Source organism: Caretta caretta, chromosome 9, assembly GCF_965140235.1.
Source record: "Caretta caretta isolate rCarCar2 chromosome 9, rCarCar1.hap1, whole genome shotgun sequence".
Classification (NCBI taxonomy): domain Eukaryota; kingdom Metazoa; phylum Chordata; order Testudines; family Cheloniidae; genus Caretta; species Caretta caretta.
In genome coordinates, this window is record NC_134214.1 from 50,808,440 (window position 1) to 50,823,111 (window position 14,672).

General features: G+C 48.9%; 1 protein-coding gene across 1 annotated transcript in view; it reads left to right on the forward strand.

Annotated features, from left to right (window-relative positions):
• The window catches only part of TSPEAR (thrombospondin type laminin G domain and EAR repeats), an 83,600-nt gene that overhangs the window by 5,782 nt on the left and 63,146 nt on the right, over positions 1-14,672 (forward strand). Inside the window, exons 2-4 of the mRNA XM_048864889.2 lie at positions 9,386-9,606; positions 9,864-10,102; positions 12,170-12,260. Coding sequence (XP_048720846.1) covers positions 9,386-9,606; positions 9,864-10,102; positions 12,170-12,260 — 551 coding nt within the window. The remainder of the gene's footprint in view (positions 1-9,385; positions 9,607-9,863; positions 10,103-12,169; positions 12,261-14,672) is intronic.

Genomic DNA, 14,672 nt, shown 5'->3' on the forward strand with positions numbered 1-14,672 from the left:
ACAAAATATTCCAGGGCTGCTCATTAAGTGAGCACCATCCATCCCGTGCACTGAATGAGGCAGGTGTCCTGTGGAAAAAAATACTATGTGATCATGTCATTAAAGACCATATCATAATGCACACACACACAAGGGAGGTACATTTAGGTTGCACAGACAACATTAATTTTGGCATTTCCTAACTGTTGAGTACATGACTTTGCAACCTTACAAATATTCTTTTCATGCAATTATTTTGTGTGTAAAATATTTAATATTATAAAAATGAAACCTTTCAATAAGGTCATTTTAATTTTTCCAGATAAACATGTTTTGGGATTTCCATTTGGGAAAATTTCTAAATTTCAACTTTTCTTCCTGATTTGAACCAAAACCCATTTTGGGAATTTCTGAATTTCCCCTGGGACAGAAATTCTGTTTTCTGGGCAACTCTAACACTTCGATTGTCAGGTTTCAGAGTAGCAGCCGTGTTAGTCTGTAGTCGCAAAAAGAAAAGGAGTACTAGTGGCACCTTAGAGACTAACCAATTTATTTGAGCATGAGCTTTCGTGAGCTACAGCTCACTTCATCACGAAAACTTATGCTCAAATAAATTGGTACTTCGATTGTCAGCTCTTTAGGGTAGGGACAATCTCGCTGTTAGGTGTTTGTGCAGTGCCTAGCACAATGGGGCCCTGAGCCAGGACTGAGGCAACGAGGGGTCACTGTAATACAAATAAGGCAGCCTCTTTCAGTGACTGTAGTTCTGTTCTAGTCACAGAAATGACCATGGCTGTATGCAGTGTAGGGGTAGCTGTGTCAGAGATCGTAGAGAGACAAGGTGGGTGAGGTCATATCTTTTATTGGACCAAACTTCTGCGGGTGAGAAAGACAAAAATGTCCAGTAAAAGACATTAGTTCACCCACCTTGTCTCACAAAAATGACCAGACTGGTTTGAGTGCAGGCAATATTTGCTGTCTGCACTGGCAAGCCCGGCTCTAAATGCAATAACACATTCAGCCAATCTCTTACGCATTGAAATGCACCTATTTTCTTGTAAGAGCATTCAGACTTTTTTTTCTTGTCTGTGCAGTGCTTCCACCCAAGAATAGCGTTCCTTTTTGCCAAAGGTAAGAGGTAGCTCACCAGATTCCAAGACATGAAAGCAGCCAGATTTCAAGATCTATAAGCTGGCCAAACTGCTCTAAACCACCCCAGCTGCTGCTCTAATCATTAATGAGGTTGTGTGTAATCACCAGCTGTGTTTTAATCATTAACAGTGCCTGTAATGTGGGAGCTGAACCAAAACACAAATCCTTGTCTTTGGTTTTAACTGAAGATCAACTTGGAGGGATGGTGGCTCTCCATTGTATTAAAATCTGACTGCAAGCTATGGAGAGCTTGGGTGCAAGAACAGCTCCCATTAATACAACTTATGAAACTCCTCATTCCAGATGCATAGCCCTGTGGGAAATGAATTTTGGATGATTCATCTGCACAAGACAGCTGTGATTAGGGAAAGAATCCATGGGCTGCTAACAGCCAATAGCTCTGTAAATCCATACAGAGCTGGAAACCCAGTCCTAGGCCTCTAGTTCTTCAGTTTCAGAGGTATAGATGTCTCCCACATGAGCCAAATAAGATCAACCTCTGCTGAGAGTTGCCAGCCACAGGAGAACATTACAGCCCATGGCTGCCTCCAACAGCAAGTCCGGGCCCCAGGGCAGGATAGTCAATGGGCCCCCACACCTGCACAAGCTGCGTCTGCGTGGACGCAGTCCACCTGACATTTGGGCGGTGCTGCGCCTGTGCTGGCTGGTGCCCAGCGAGCTGCCGGCTCCGCTGCCGGGTGCGCTCTTCCGGCCCGGCCAGGGCTTCTGCATGCCCGCCCGGTAGGGTTACCAACTGTCTAATTGCAAAAACCCAGAGACCCTTGTCCCACCCCTTCCCTGAGACCACGCCCCCTGCTCACTCCATCCCCCCTCCCTCTGTTGCTCACTCTCCCTCACCCTCACTCACTTTCACCGGGCTGGGGCAGGGGGTTGGGGAGTGGGGTGCAGGCTCTGGGAGGGAATTTGGGTGTGGGAGGGGGTGAGGGGTCTGGCTCTGGGAGGGAGTTTGGGTGCGGGGTGCAGGCTCTGGGCTGGGGCAGAGGGTTGGGGTGCAGGAGAGGGGCAGGGGGTCAGCGCTTACCTTGGGTGGCTCCCGAAAGCAACTCGCACATCCCTCTGGCAGTGGCTCCGAGGTGGGGGGCCCAGGGACTCTCTGCGTGCCGCTGCCCACAGGCACCACCCCCACAGCTCCCATTGGCTGCAGTTCCCGGCCAACAGGAGCTACGGAGTTGGCACTCAGGGTGGGGGCAGTGCACGGAGACCCCCTCCCCAGGGGCTTCAGGGACGTGCTGGCCACTTCCGGAAGTGGCGCCGAGCGAGGGCTGGCAGGAAGCCTGCCTTCACCCAGCTGCGCTGCTGGTGGTGGCTGGGGGCCCCCAGGCCCTTTTAAATCACATGGGCCCCTGGGCAATTGCCCCTGCTCCTCCCCTCCCCCCCAGTCGGCAGGCCTGTCATACCTCAGATACGTGTACAGAGTTGGTGCATGCATTCGGCTGGGATCTTCAGTATTGGCCTAGCTCTGCTCCTATTGAAGTCAGCAGGCGTCTTACTATTGACTTCAACAGGAGTTAAGTTAGGTCAGCGGTTCTCAAACTGTGGGTCAGGACCCCAAAGTGGGTCCTGACCCCATTTTAATGGGGTTGCCAGGGCTGACTTAGCCCGAGCCCCACTGTCTGGTGAGACTACAGGCCCCCTGGCTGGTGCTGAAACCCCTGGGCTTTGACATCCCCCCCGCCCCTCCCCCCGGGATGCCAGGAATCGGGTGGGCTCAAGTCTCTGTCCCCCGTCCTGGGGTCATGCAGTAATTTTTGTTGTCAGAAGGGGGTTGTGGTGCAATGAAGTTTGAGAACCCCTGAGTTAGGTCATTGCAGGGCCCAGCCCCGCCAACCCCCTGCGGAGGCCTGTCCCATTCCCCCCCTACCCACCGAGGAGGGCCTGCATAGGGCTCCAGAATAGCTAGGGATGGCCCTGTCCACAGGCAAGTCCCTCCCGACCTGTGTAGGTGGGGGGGGGAAGTGGGGCAAGAGCAGTGAGTGATGGGAAAGAGAAGTGAATGGGGGTGGGGCCTTGGAGGCAGAAGCGGGGCCTCGGGAAGAGGTGGGGCAGGGTCTTGCGGGGAAGAGGCGGGTGGGGGAGGTTCCGGCACTCCTGCTGGAGTGTTACGGTCTCTAAATATTGCAAAGTTGGCAACCCTACTGTAGAGTCATTTCACATGGCGCCTCTTTCCTACTTGTTCTGCAAAGGTACATGGGTTCTCCAAGAAAACGGAGCAAATCCAGATCTGTTGTAAGAGGCTACAGGTCCCGCTGAAGTCTCTGGGTCATGTTCAGTAGTGATGTAAGCTACCCATCGTCAGTGCATGGGTCACAAAATGCTACCTCCAGGGTGGTAGAAAATTCTGATTGGACAGTGTTTTACTTGTCTGAGTCTCAATGACTAAACAAGCTGCAAGACAGTGGAGGATCCAGCCCTTAGCACCGATTCATAGTTACACAGACGTTAAGGTCGGAAGGGACCATCTGCTCATGTAGTCTGACTGCCTGTGTAACACAGGCCACAGAGTGTCACCCAGTGATTACTGCATGGAGCCCACAATGTTGGTTGAGCTGGAATGTATTTCTGAGGGTGTGCCTACCCTGCTGCCAGAGGTGTGACTGCAGCCGGCATAAACAGCTAGCTAGCTCTGGGCTTCAGTGCAGGCTAACCCCCTGGGGCTAGCTCGCTGCGCTGCTAGCCAGATGTGAGCTCGCTCAGGTAGGTCTACTCCAGCTGCATCATACCACGTGACTGCAACACAGGCCTACCTGTAGAGAGACAGCCATTGTTCTCTGGAAGAAAAGTGTACCAGGTGGTCTTCCTAACTGGTGACCCCCTCAGACCAGAGGCTGTGGGGGAGGGCTGGAATTTGATGGTAGCAAGGTAGAGCTGAGTAAATTGGGGGGAGGACTTTCCCACGATCATTGATTTGAATTCAAACACAAATTCAGTTTCAGCCTTGTTCATGACCCTTTGCAGCTGGCTTGCCATGAACATTTAAGCAGTCAAGGCTTAGCATAAATAGCGGCTAAAAGCAAATGCTAAGCTTGAAAGCATCCATTTGGCTAAAAGGAAATTTTGAATTATAATTTGTTTGAATTGTACATTTGGTGGTTCGTTACATAAATTAGGAGGCAGAAATAATAGCCTGTGACTTGTGTTATTAACCATCGTGCAGCCATTTTCCAAGTTCAAATGCGGATCATTTCCAACCGAGTGTTCACGAGCTCTTCATATAAGGAAAACAGCAAGGAAGAAATGAGCAAGGAGTTTGGTGTAATGCACGCAGTCAAAAATTTTGTGATTTGTTTGCTAACCTTTTACAAGCAGAAGAAGAGGTGAAATTCAACAAATAGTGTGTTCACTCATAACCCAACTAAATATTGAGTGCTCCACTAGGGACCTGGGAATTTCTCTGTTTAACCGAATGATGGAAACCAGGACAAATTTGTATGAAAAATGTGTTAATTTCATTCCCTAAAATGTAACCAATTCAAAGAGAGGTTATAGCACGGAGCCAACAAACCCCAAAGCAACAAGAATGGCTGCGTCCCAGAATGATGAGAAATTGAACCTGGAATGGTAACCAAGGTCATCTCCTTGGTGCCACAGAGTGCTGCCAGCCAGCCAGTCCAGCTGCTCCACAGATGAGGTTTAGGTTTTCTGAGTGCCTGGTGAGTTTTATTTCACTCTGATCCCATGGTGCTGGCCCATTGGAAATGCTTGGAGATGCAGAAATGGACAATGGGATCGTCTGGGTGAAACCCAATGCCCTGCCATAGCTTCTGGGACATGACAGGCCGGGTTTCATTTCCTCTGTCCTCTGAGGGGATGTCATTTGCCTCATACAAACTGTGGGCCAAATTCTGATCCCCTTACTCACACGGAGTAGCGTCATACTCTGTTGTGTTCAGTGAGCCTGCTTTCTGAGCAAGGTGCTACTTCCCAGGAGTAAGGGGATCAGAATCTGGCCCATTGCGGGTAGAAAATATTCACTTGCTACAGACACCTGCAGAATCTCTCATTGAATTCTGGGAGTTCCCGAAGCTCTTTGGGGCGGGATGGTCTCTTTGTTCTGAGTTCGTACAGCACCTAGCACAATAGGGGTCTTGGCCATGATGAGGGCTTCTAGGCATTACAGTAATAGAAATAATGTCTTCTCCTACAAGTAGGAGCCAGTAGATACCAAAGCCAGGTAAGCTCGCTGTCTAGCACAGTTCTGCTGAAAGGTATCTTCACCTTAAAAGCATCAGCGTAGCTGAGGGTGGGAGGAACATCAGTGCACCAGTTTCTGTGCAACAGACAGATCTTTGCTCAAGTGCCACAACCAGTGCAAACACTCTGGTCTGGTCTATTTTTGTTAAACAAAGAATGTTGTCAGGGACGCCGACAGCAATTAAGAAAAATTGGACCGACGTGACGCTGATGCCAGTTAATAGGTGAAGCACCCGGGCAAAGTTTTCTCCTTTGCAGTTGCTCCACAGCACGGTATTTGCGAAGAGATCAAACGGTGGGTGCTCTTAACTGGTTATAATTCAGCATTGCTGGCATGGGTTTGAAGCGCTGCAGACAGGTTGTGGGTGGCCTAGGGCTGCCAGGCTGATGTCTGCACTTCCCAGCTGTGCCCAATCAAAGGCTGTCTCCTCACTGAGTTTTTCAGTCCGGGGGATACCCTGAGGCCACCTGTGCGTTGCTTTCTTCTCTGAGTAGATGTTAGTTCTTTAACAACGATGTCCTATGGCTCTGTGTGCGGGCAGGTGGGTGGTGCATAATTAGGGATGAGCCAAAAAACCTGGAACTTCCAAAGCAAGTTGTTTCAAATTCCTGGGCCATCTGGATTCTGAGCCCCAGATCTAAACCTGCCCCTACGACTTTGGTCTCAATTCAGATGCAGAAACGTTCAGAGCCCTTTGTGGGATTCTGGGTCTCTGAAACTTCATGAGAGCGGTGCAGCTCCCAGGACTTTCCCCCATTTTGACTGAATTTGTGTGGGAACAGCTCCCGAAGCTTTGATGACCTTGATTCTGCACCCAAACCCCAAAGCTGCTTGAGCCTCCAGCCTGAATCATAGTGTAAATCCAGACCTGAACTTCCGCAAATGCAGATGCAGGCTCTGGTTAAGGATGATTTCTAGCCTAAAACTACATCGGGATCCACACCCCATCGCCTCTGCCCATCTCTCTGCCTGCCAGACACACAGTGGGTGGGGTGGCGCTGTACAAAGCGTTTACCAGCAGGGGTTTGGGCTGGCCGCATTCCTCCCCAGGGTGTTCTGTGCTTCCAGGAGTCTTTAGAAAGCTGTGCTGACACTGTTATTTGTGTCCCGGGGGCATGTAAAGCCAGGCACCTCAGTACCATACTGTACTTGAAAGACTGTGTTATACTAGAAAGAAAAGGAGGACTTGTGGCACCTTAGAGACTAACCAATTTATTTGAGCATAAACTTTCATGAGCTACAGCTCACTTCGTCAGATGTGTGTGCGTTGCCCCCTAGTGGCAGAGAGGATATGAGCCCCATTGAAGGGAGACGGCTTTTAGCTCACGTGACAATGACCAGTAGTTTTGGAAGAGAAGGGCCAGGATTCTATTCTAAATCCGGCTTCCCACATCCCCGCATGCTTGATTGGCCTAGTCATTGATTAGCCTAGTCATTAAGCATGTTGTCTGTAGCACACAGATCCAATGCAACACCACTGAGAAATCCCTACAGTAGCTGTTATAATGCCAGGGTTGCAGGGGCCAATCTCCTGGGCCATAGCAGGGCTGGCAATCAAGTGCTATGTCTCAGCGGGAAGCTGGCCTGATGGACTGAGAGCTACTGGCTCTTTAACCTGTCCCTGGCACAGGATTGAGCAGCGACTGCCCTGCAACTCAGAGCAGGGTCATTGTTTCCCTGGGGTGGGGAGGGGAAGGAAATCCATATACGAAGGATGGGAGTAGGGGGCTGAAGAAGGAAAGAAATGTTTTTTTAAGCAGTTGTCTGAAGCATCTCACAGGTTTGGGGTGTTGGAGTGAGTCCCATGGAAGGTGGGAGGAGTGCAGGGGCAGTGCTCAAAGGTGCATGACAAAAACAGTTTGTCAGCCATCCATGCTCTGTTGTACGTGGATATCACCAATCCTTTTTCGGAGGTGGAGCTGAGCCCGGCATTCCCTCTTGGGGATTCTGCATGGTGTGGGCAGCATTAATTTATGGCCAGGGATCCATGGGAAAGGACATGCTAGATCAGAGCTTCCCTGGCGACTCTCATGCAGGTCCCACAGTGGAGGGAAGGGAGAAGCCACTTTCCATCAACACCCCTCCTCTATCATCGGGATGGATATCTGTGCCAGCAGAGACTGAAGTGAATCCTGGGCTGATCTGGGCCCCAGTTCATTGGGTGAGATAATCTGTTGCATTATCTGAAACGTATTAGCAGTGATTTTTCTTCTCCCTCCAAGCACAGCTGAACTCCGGGTTCCAAACCGGGATGGCTTTACAGGCAGAGGGATACAGATATTGTTTACAATGCGGAGTGAACTGGCGCTGCTTCATTGACCAGTCCCATGAGTTAAAAAGCATCCTTAATCCTTTGTGGTCAGGTAGGAAACTCCCGCCCCCAATGTATTTTTTGAGGGGAGAGGTTGTCTTCTAAGCATCAGGGATGGCCATGGCTGGAGATGGGACACTAGACAGGGCGGGCCAGGGCTCTCAGCTGGCACGGGACATTCTCTCTCTGGTGCTTCGCTGGCTGCATCTTGCTCACATGTCTGATTGCCATGTGGGGTCGGGAAGGAATTTTCCACCACATCAGATTGGCAGTGACCTCAGGGGGTTTCACCTTTCTTTGCAGTGCGTGGGTGCGGGTCACTTGTCAGGATTATCTGGATATTTCTCACTGAATCATTCCTGCCAATGCAGGGGTCTCAAGCATTGGTGCATCACAGTCTCTCCATTCTCTGCCTTTGGCACACAATAGTCTAGTGTCCTGTGGACTGTAATATTTTGTGTTAATTCAGGTTGTTGGGCTTGGTGTGCAGGTGGCTGAACAGTGCCCAAAGTGGTCTGAAAACCCTGTGGGGGCTCCTCTCAGAATCTGGGAGCAGCAGCTGTGGTAAGATGGTGCTTGAAGTGTCCCCGCAATCCCCTAGCTCAATTGAAATCAGTAGTAGTAGTATTTGGCCAGGTCTGCAATCCCTTGTGCCCTCTCCCCACTTCAAGCGCTGTGGCTGGGTGGCCATGGGGGCTTGTGCTGTACAGGTTAGATTATGATCGGGTGGCCCCTTCTGGCCTTGAACTCTGTGACTCTCTGCAGAATACAGGGCATCAAATTCCTCTCCAGGGCTGTAGAAGTGAGTGGGTGTCACCGCTCATGAGGAATCCAGCCATCTCAAACCAATGATGCTACAGCGCTGACTCCATGCAGCAGGGTGGGGTGTGCGTGAGCCATCTGCACGTGTCGTGATGAGTGCTTGTCCAGGATTCTTTTGTGGGAGGCACCTCCCAAAAGCAACCACAGGCACATCTGCCCAGAGGAGCGCACAGCCTGCATCCAAAATGACACGGCATATTGAGGGTTAGAAATAGACCAGGGGGAGGGGAAGCAGGTGGGTGGAGCTGACAGTGGTCAGTCCAGGCCACGACTCTGGTAAGGCATGTGCACATGGCATGGCAGCTGTGCTTTTGGGGGTTTTGTTTGTTACCCCCCTCTCCCCACATCTGATCCATCATCTTCCCCCCACATTTGTTGATGATTCCAGCTGGGTGGTTTTAGTTACTTATTTAGCTGAATTGATTTTCTGGTCACAAAAAGCATTTTTCAGTGCTCCCAAACTATTTGTGAATTTGGGTCAAATTCAACAAATGGTTTTTGGCTGAGGGAAAAAAATGAACTTTCTTTTTAAAAAAGTTGACACATTTCACTTTGGCCATTTAGAAACAACTTGTTTGGGCTTTTCATTTTGAAACAGGTGTTTTGAATTCAAATTTGGCCAATTAAAACCCCCACACACACACACACAAAGGGTGAAAAACACCTGAAAAAAGCCAATTTGAAATGAAAAACTCAAAAATCATTTTGAATCAACCCAAAATATTTCAGTTGATTCAGAACAAATTTTTTATTAGAATTTTTTTTAAAAAAATGGTTTTGAATTTTTTCTGGTTTGGTACCCAAATGGAAAAATCCATTCTTAGCTCAGCCCTACTGATGATCTTCATGCCATTGGCAAGGGTCGTGAGCAACCTTAGTGATGTGGCTCTGTGATTTCTCTGACACAGACTTGCGCCCCCTGGATATTCTCTCGGAAGTGGTTCCGACTAGTGGTGTGAGAAGTGGGATTCGGATGCTCCAAGTGCAGGGGGCACGTGGGTTTCAGTTCTCTGCATCAGCACGCCATGCCCTGAGCTTCCCGGCTTCCCAGATTTTCCTCTACTGTGACCTCTTCCCAGAGGAATTCTCCATCATCATCACCCTGAGGGTCCTCAGCGTCCCACCAAAGGTAAACACCAACTGCGCCTGCACCAGGGCCCTGGGTGTGGATGCCCCTCCCCTTTGGTGAATGGTTAGGACCCAAGCCCATATGCAGACCTGAGTTGCACTCCAGTGTCTCAACCACAAACTCATCCTTCCTGCCTATGAGCTCTCAGTTCTCCAGTGCAATCAATGAGCAAAAAGGTTTGCATGTATAGTCGTCTATGGGCAGCCTCCATGCCCCAAATGCTGGCCTCAGAACTAGCCCTTTCCCTGCTCTTTCAGAAAAACGAGTATATCTTCACTGTGATGAAGGAGGAGAGCAACACGGTGCTTGTTGGGCTCAGGTACTCGCTGAACAAACTCTACTTCTTCTTCTGGAGCAGAGAGTTCTCCAACGGCTGGCAGACCCAGGTCATCTTCCAGGGCATCTCCTTAACTGACAACCAGTGGCACACACTTGTCTTGGCCGTGTCTGGGCCATTCTTCTCCCTAACTGTGGACTGCAGTATCCCCATTGACGTGTATGTATAGTAAGTGCAATTCAGGGGGACCTCCTGGGTGTAGGGCTGGCTGGGGGGTGGTGAAAGCTTTTCAGATGTGGGTGCTCTGCAGGGTTTGCTGTTGCTCTGTCTACTCCTGCCATCTCACCCTTGCACACATAACAAAGCAGAGAACCTGGATGCTTACCAATGCTGCACAAAGGACAGAACTCTATGTCCTGTCCCTGTCCCTCAGGCAGGGAGTCCTGGAAAGCAGAGTCTTGCTCCAGCTCTCACCAGCCTGGCATTCTCAGAGGGTACCCAGCAATGTCAGCAATTTTTTGGAGGACTCTGCTCTCTTCCCCAAGTTTGGAGCCAGGCTCCTTGGTACTGGGGGTGACATGCCTGCCCCAAGAGGAGTTCCACAAATGTCTCCTCTGGGGTGGGAGCACTGAGCCAATCCAGATTCACGGTCTCCCCTTTTCTGTGCCATTCTGCCATGGAGTTACGAAGAACAGAGCTGGCTGGAGTCTGATCATAGAATCATAGAATATAAGGGTTGGAAGGGACCCCAGAAGGTCATCTAGTCCAACCCCCTGCTCGAAGCAGGACCAATGCTGGGCTAGAGGCTGTCAGTCACCCTGGAGAGGTGCCATGAGGCGGGCAGGGCAGCAGGAGGGTGCACTGAGGCAGCATTGGCAGGGTAAGCTGGGTGGGGGTGGGGGAGATGTTTTGGGAATGGGGAGGTAGGGAATGGAAAGAGGAAGGTGTCTTCTTGCTTTCATCTCATCCCCCCCAAATGCTCCACTTCTGTGTTGTGTTTGTCTCGTCTCTTTAGCCTGTGTTTCAGGCCAGGGATCTGGTGCTCTGAGCTGTGTTGGGGCTGGCTGGAAAAATATCACCAAAAAGCCAGTTAAAAACAGGGTTTCATTGAAAAATGACTTTTTTTTTTTTTTTAAGCTGAAATGCCTGTTTTCAAGGAGATTTTGAAAAAAAAATTCTAAATGTTCATTTGGAAATACTGGGGAAATTCCCTCTTGCTCTTAGTTCCCCCCACCGAAAAAAAGGGAAGTAAAAAGTGTGGGAAAGGGGGGAGCCCTCCTAAAACTGAAACATTTTTGGAATCAAAATGAATTTTTTCTAAATAAAATGAAAAATTTCCATTTTCACTTTGCAATTTTTCATAGAACAATGAAAACCCCAAACCGAGTGAAACATTGGACAAAACAAAAACTGTTCATTTTCTTTCCAAAATTTTTGCAACCCCTACAAAATGTGTGTTGCCCAGCTCCAGGGCAAGATGGATCAGTTTGGGAGAAGGGCCTTTGGGTGCTATTGCAGTATAAATACTACATAACAATCACCAAACTGGCTGCAGGCAGTCCATAGGCTGATTGGCTCTGCTGTCTGGTGACTTTAGTGTGAGAAGGGTCCACCACTGGCTCCCCCTTTGGGGGGGGGGGGGGGGGCTCAGCTGTAGCTTGGCTGGCTCAGGAGGAAGGTACTGACCCCTGGTGGAAGGTCTGGGGGAGCGGGTGCCTTCCCTGGAGGGAAGGGGATAATCTGGGGCATCTGCAGTGTTACAAATGGGGAGGGAGGATTTGGTAGGCAGATGTGAAGGGAAGCAGAGAGAGTGTCAGTTTAAGTAATCTCACTGAAATCCTGCGTAGGGGACTTGTCATCTGAAAAGTTGCCGAATGTTCTGTCCAGATCAGAGTCAAAACAGCCTGTGAGACCCGGTTCTTCCCTAAAATCCAGAGAAAAGGAAAGACTTTAGTGCCCATCACAGAATTACCTTGTGGAACTCTCTGCCACATGAAATCATCACTGAGGCAAAAGTCTTTTAGTAGGAGTCCAAATATGAATAGCCATCCTAGCCACTGTCTGAGGCAGGATCCCAGGCTAGATGAACTAGTCTGGCAAGGATCCCAGGCTAGATGAACTAGTCTGGCAAGGCCTGTGTTTACATTTGTCTTCCTAGCAACTGAGCGCTGTAATTACAGGAATCTCCTTAGGCCATCAGGCCCAGGGTTGGTCTTTCCAGTCACCAGTGGATGCCATGAAGTTAGCTGCTCTGTGCTCATGTGCCTCTTATTGTAATCCCTCCAGGGTGGTGGATACACCGTTCCCCGCATCCTTGGCTGTGAAGGGATCCAGGTTTTATGTTGGGAGCAGGAGGAGAAGGAAAGGGCTATTCACGGTAAGTGTCACTAGTGACATGGGATTGGCTCGGTGTGCTCTGAGAACATGATTATCAGACACAGGGCGGGCTCTGGCTCATGTGGGCTCCGGTGAGATATGTTAGCAGTGGCAGTGCAGGGTTGCCCCCATCTCTGGGCCAGAAGCATCATCGGTTTGAGACACACTCCTCTCAGGAAGACTGGGCCCAGGTAGCACAGAATGCTGGGCTGGCCTTTGGGAAAGATGCCTGCACATTTCTCAGCCGAGCTCCCAAAGGCAGTGGGAGGGGACCCCAGTTTAAAACTCCACCATCTGAAAAAGGCTTAGGAGCTCCCTGGTATGCTGGCCTCTATTGTCTCCCTCCATTAAACAGCATCTAATGGCTAAGGCAGTTCCTGAACACATATTGGCTCCCAGCCACATTGGCCTTCGGTCACTGTCCTGATAGTATCTACACTGGGTTTCATTCCAGCTCTTTATTCATGAGCCCAGGCTTCCGTTCGGTAACCACAGCCCCTGCTTGCACCATAGACAGTACAGAGATGCCGGGATTGCTGCAGAGCGGCCAGTGCTGGGACACCCCTTAATACTTTGCAGAGTTCTTTGGATTCCTCTGAGGGTGCAAGGCCTTATCCCTAATTCTCTGGATGGCTCTGCTAATGTGAGCAAACTCTGCAGGATTGGAGCCAGGATGGACAGTGCTGATCTGCACTGTTGTGGCTTCTCCATTCACTATTCTGGCAGTTAGAGAATTCTGATAGAGATTAACATGGCTGCTTCTGTTCCCTGCTGATTTATGATTGCAAACGCAAGCACATTTCTGAGCCGAGACCATGTGCTTCTTCTCATGCAGTCTTTGCCCCCAGTACAGAATTCAGCTGCGAGACAGCATGACCAATGTCACAGAACAAACCTGGAAAATCTGGGGTCACTTCTTAATAGGGTAGACCCCGGTCCTGCAACTGATAGCATGCGAGTGGATTGCTGTGCCAGTGTGGGGTTCCAGTGGCACCATTATGAGCACTGGGCACATGGATTTACCCATGTGGTTCTTTCTGCAAGACTGGGGCCTTATTCCTTTTAGGTATTTTTGGATGATGTGCTCATCTTCTCCCTCAAAGACAATGGCAGACTCCAGATTACCTTTATTTTTGGAACAGCAAGGCCAACAAAAATTCAAGCATTATTCAGTTGCCTGTTACTTTGTTTCACAGCTGGTTACGTTGCTGAATGAAAATAGAGTATGTCAGCGGTCATGTTAGTTACCAAATGCAAGCACTTAAGATCAATGAAGTGACTAGATGCGGAATCTATCTGTATCTGCCTTTTGTCTCTCATCTTGTACTTAGACTGACCTTTTACTCTATGTTTATACAGCACCCAGTACAATGGAGCACGGATGCATATTTATTACTTACATGCTTTGCACCAAGAGGCCCCGATTAGGAATGGGACCTTTGTGTGTTACCACAATATAAATCTCTGTCGATAATACCAATAATTATAATAATAAACCTTCCACTGCCCATGTAATCAACAACAGCATAATTCTTATAGAATATGAGACCAATTTCATCACAAGAGAATAGCTTTCACTCTGGCCAATGGTTTGATGGGGTTTTGTTGTCTTTGTTTTGGTCTCTAAATAATTTTCATTTAAAAGATGTTGGCAAACAGGGAAGTAATGTCCATTAAATGTATTTATTAACTGGCCACCAAATTTTATTTTGTCAAATTACTTATAATTCCTTTGAGAATAATGACAGGCTTCAGAGTAGCATCTGTGTTAGTCTGAATTCGCAAAAAGAAAAGGAGTACTTGTGGCACCTTAGAGACTAACAAATTTATTTGAGCATAAGCATTCATGAGCTACAGCTCACTTCATCGGATGCATTCAGTGGAAAATACAGTGGGGAGATTTATATACACAGAGAACATGAAACAATGGGTGTTACCATACACACTGTAACTAGAGTGGTCACTTAAGGTGAGCTATTACCAGCAGGAGAGCGGGGGCGGGAACCTTTTGTAGTGATAATCAAGGTGGCCCATTTCCAGCAGTTGACAAGAACGTCTGAGGAACGGTTGGGGGTGGGGGGAAATAGTTTTACTTTGTGTAATGACCCATCCACTCCCAGTCTTTATTGAAGCCTAAGTTAATTGTATCCAGTTTGCAAATTAATTCCAATTCAGCAGTCTCTTGTTGGAGTCTGTTTTTGAAGTTTTTTTGTTGAAGTATTGCCACTTTTAGGTCTGTAATTGAGCGACCAAAGAGATTGAAGTGTTCTCCGACTGGTTTTTGAATGTTATAATTCTTGATGTCTGATTTGTGTCCATTTATTCTTTTACGTAGAGACTGTTCAGTTTGGCCAATGTACATGGCAGAGGGGCATTGCTGGCACATGATGGCATATATCACATTGGTAGATGT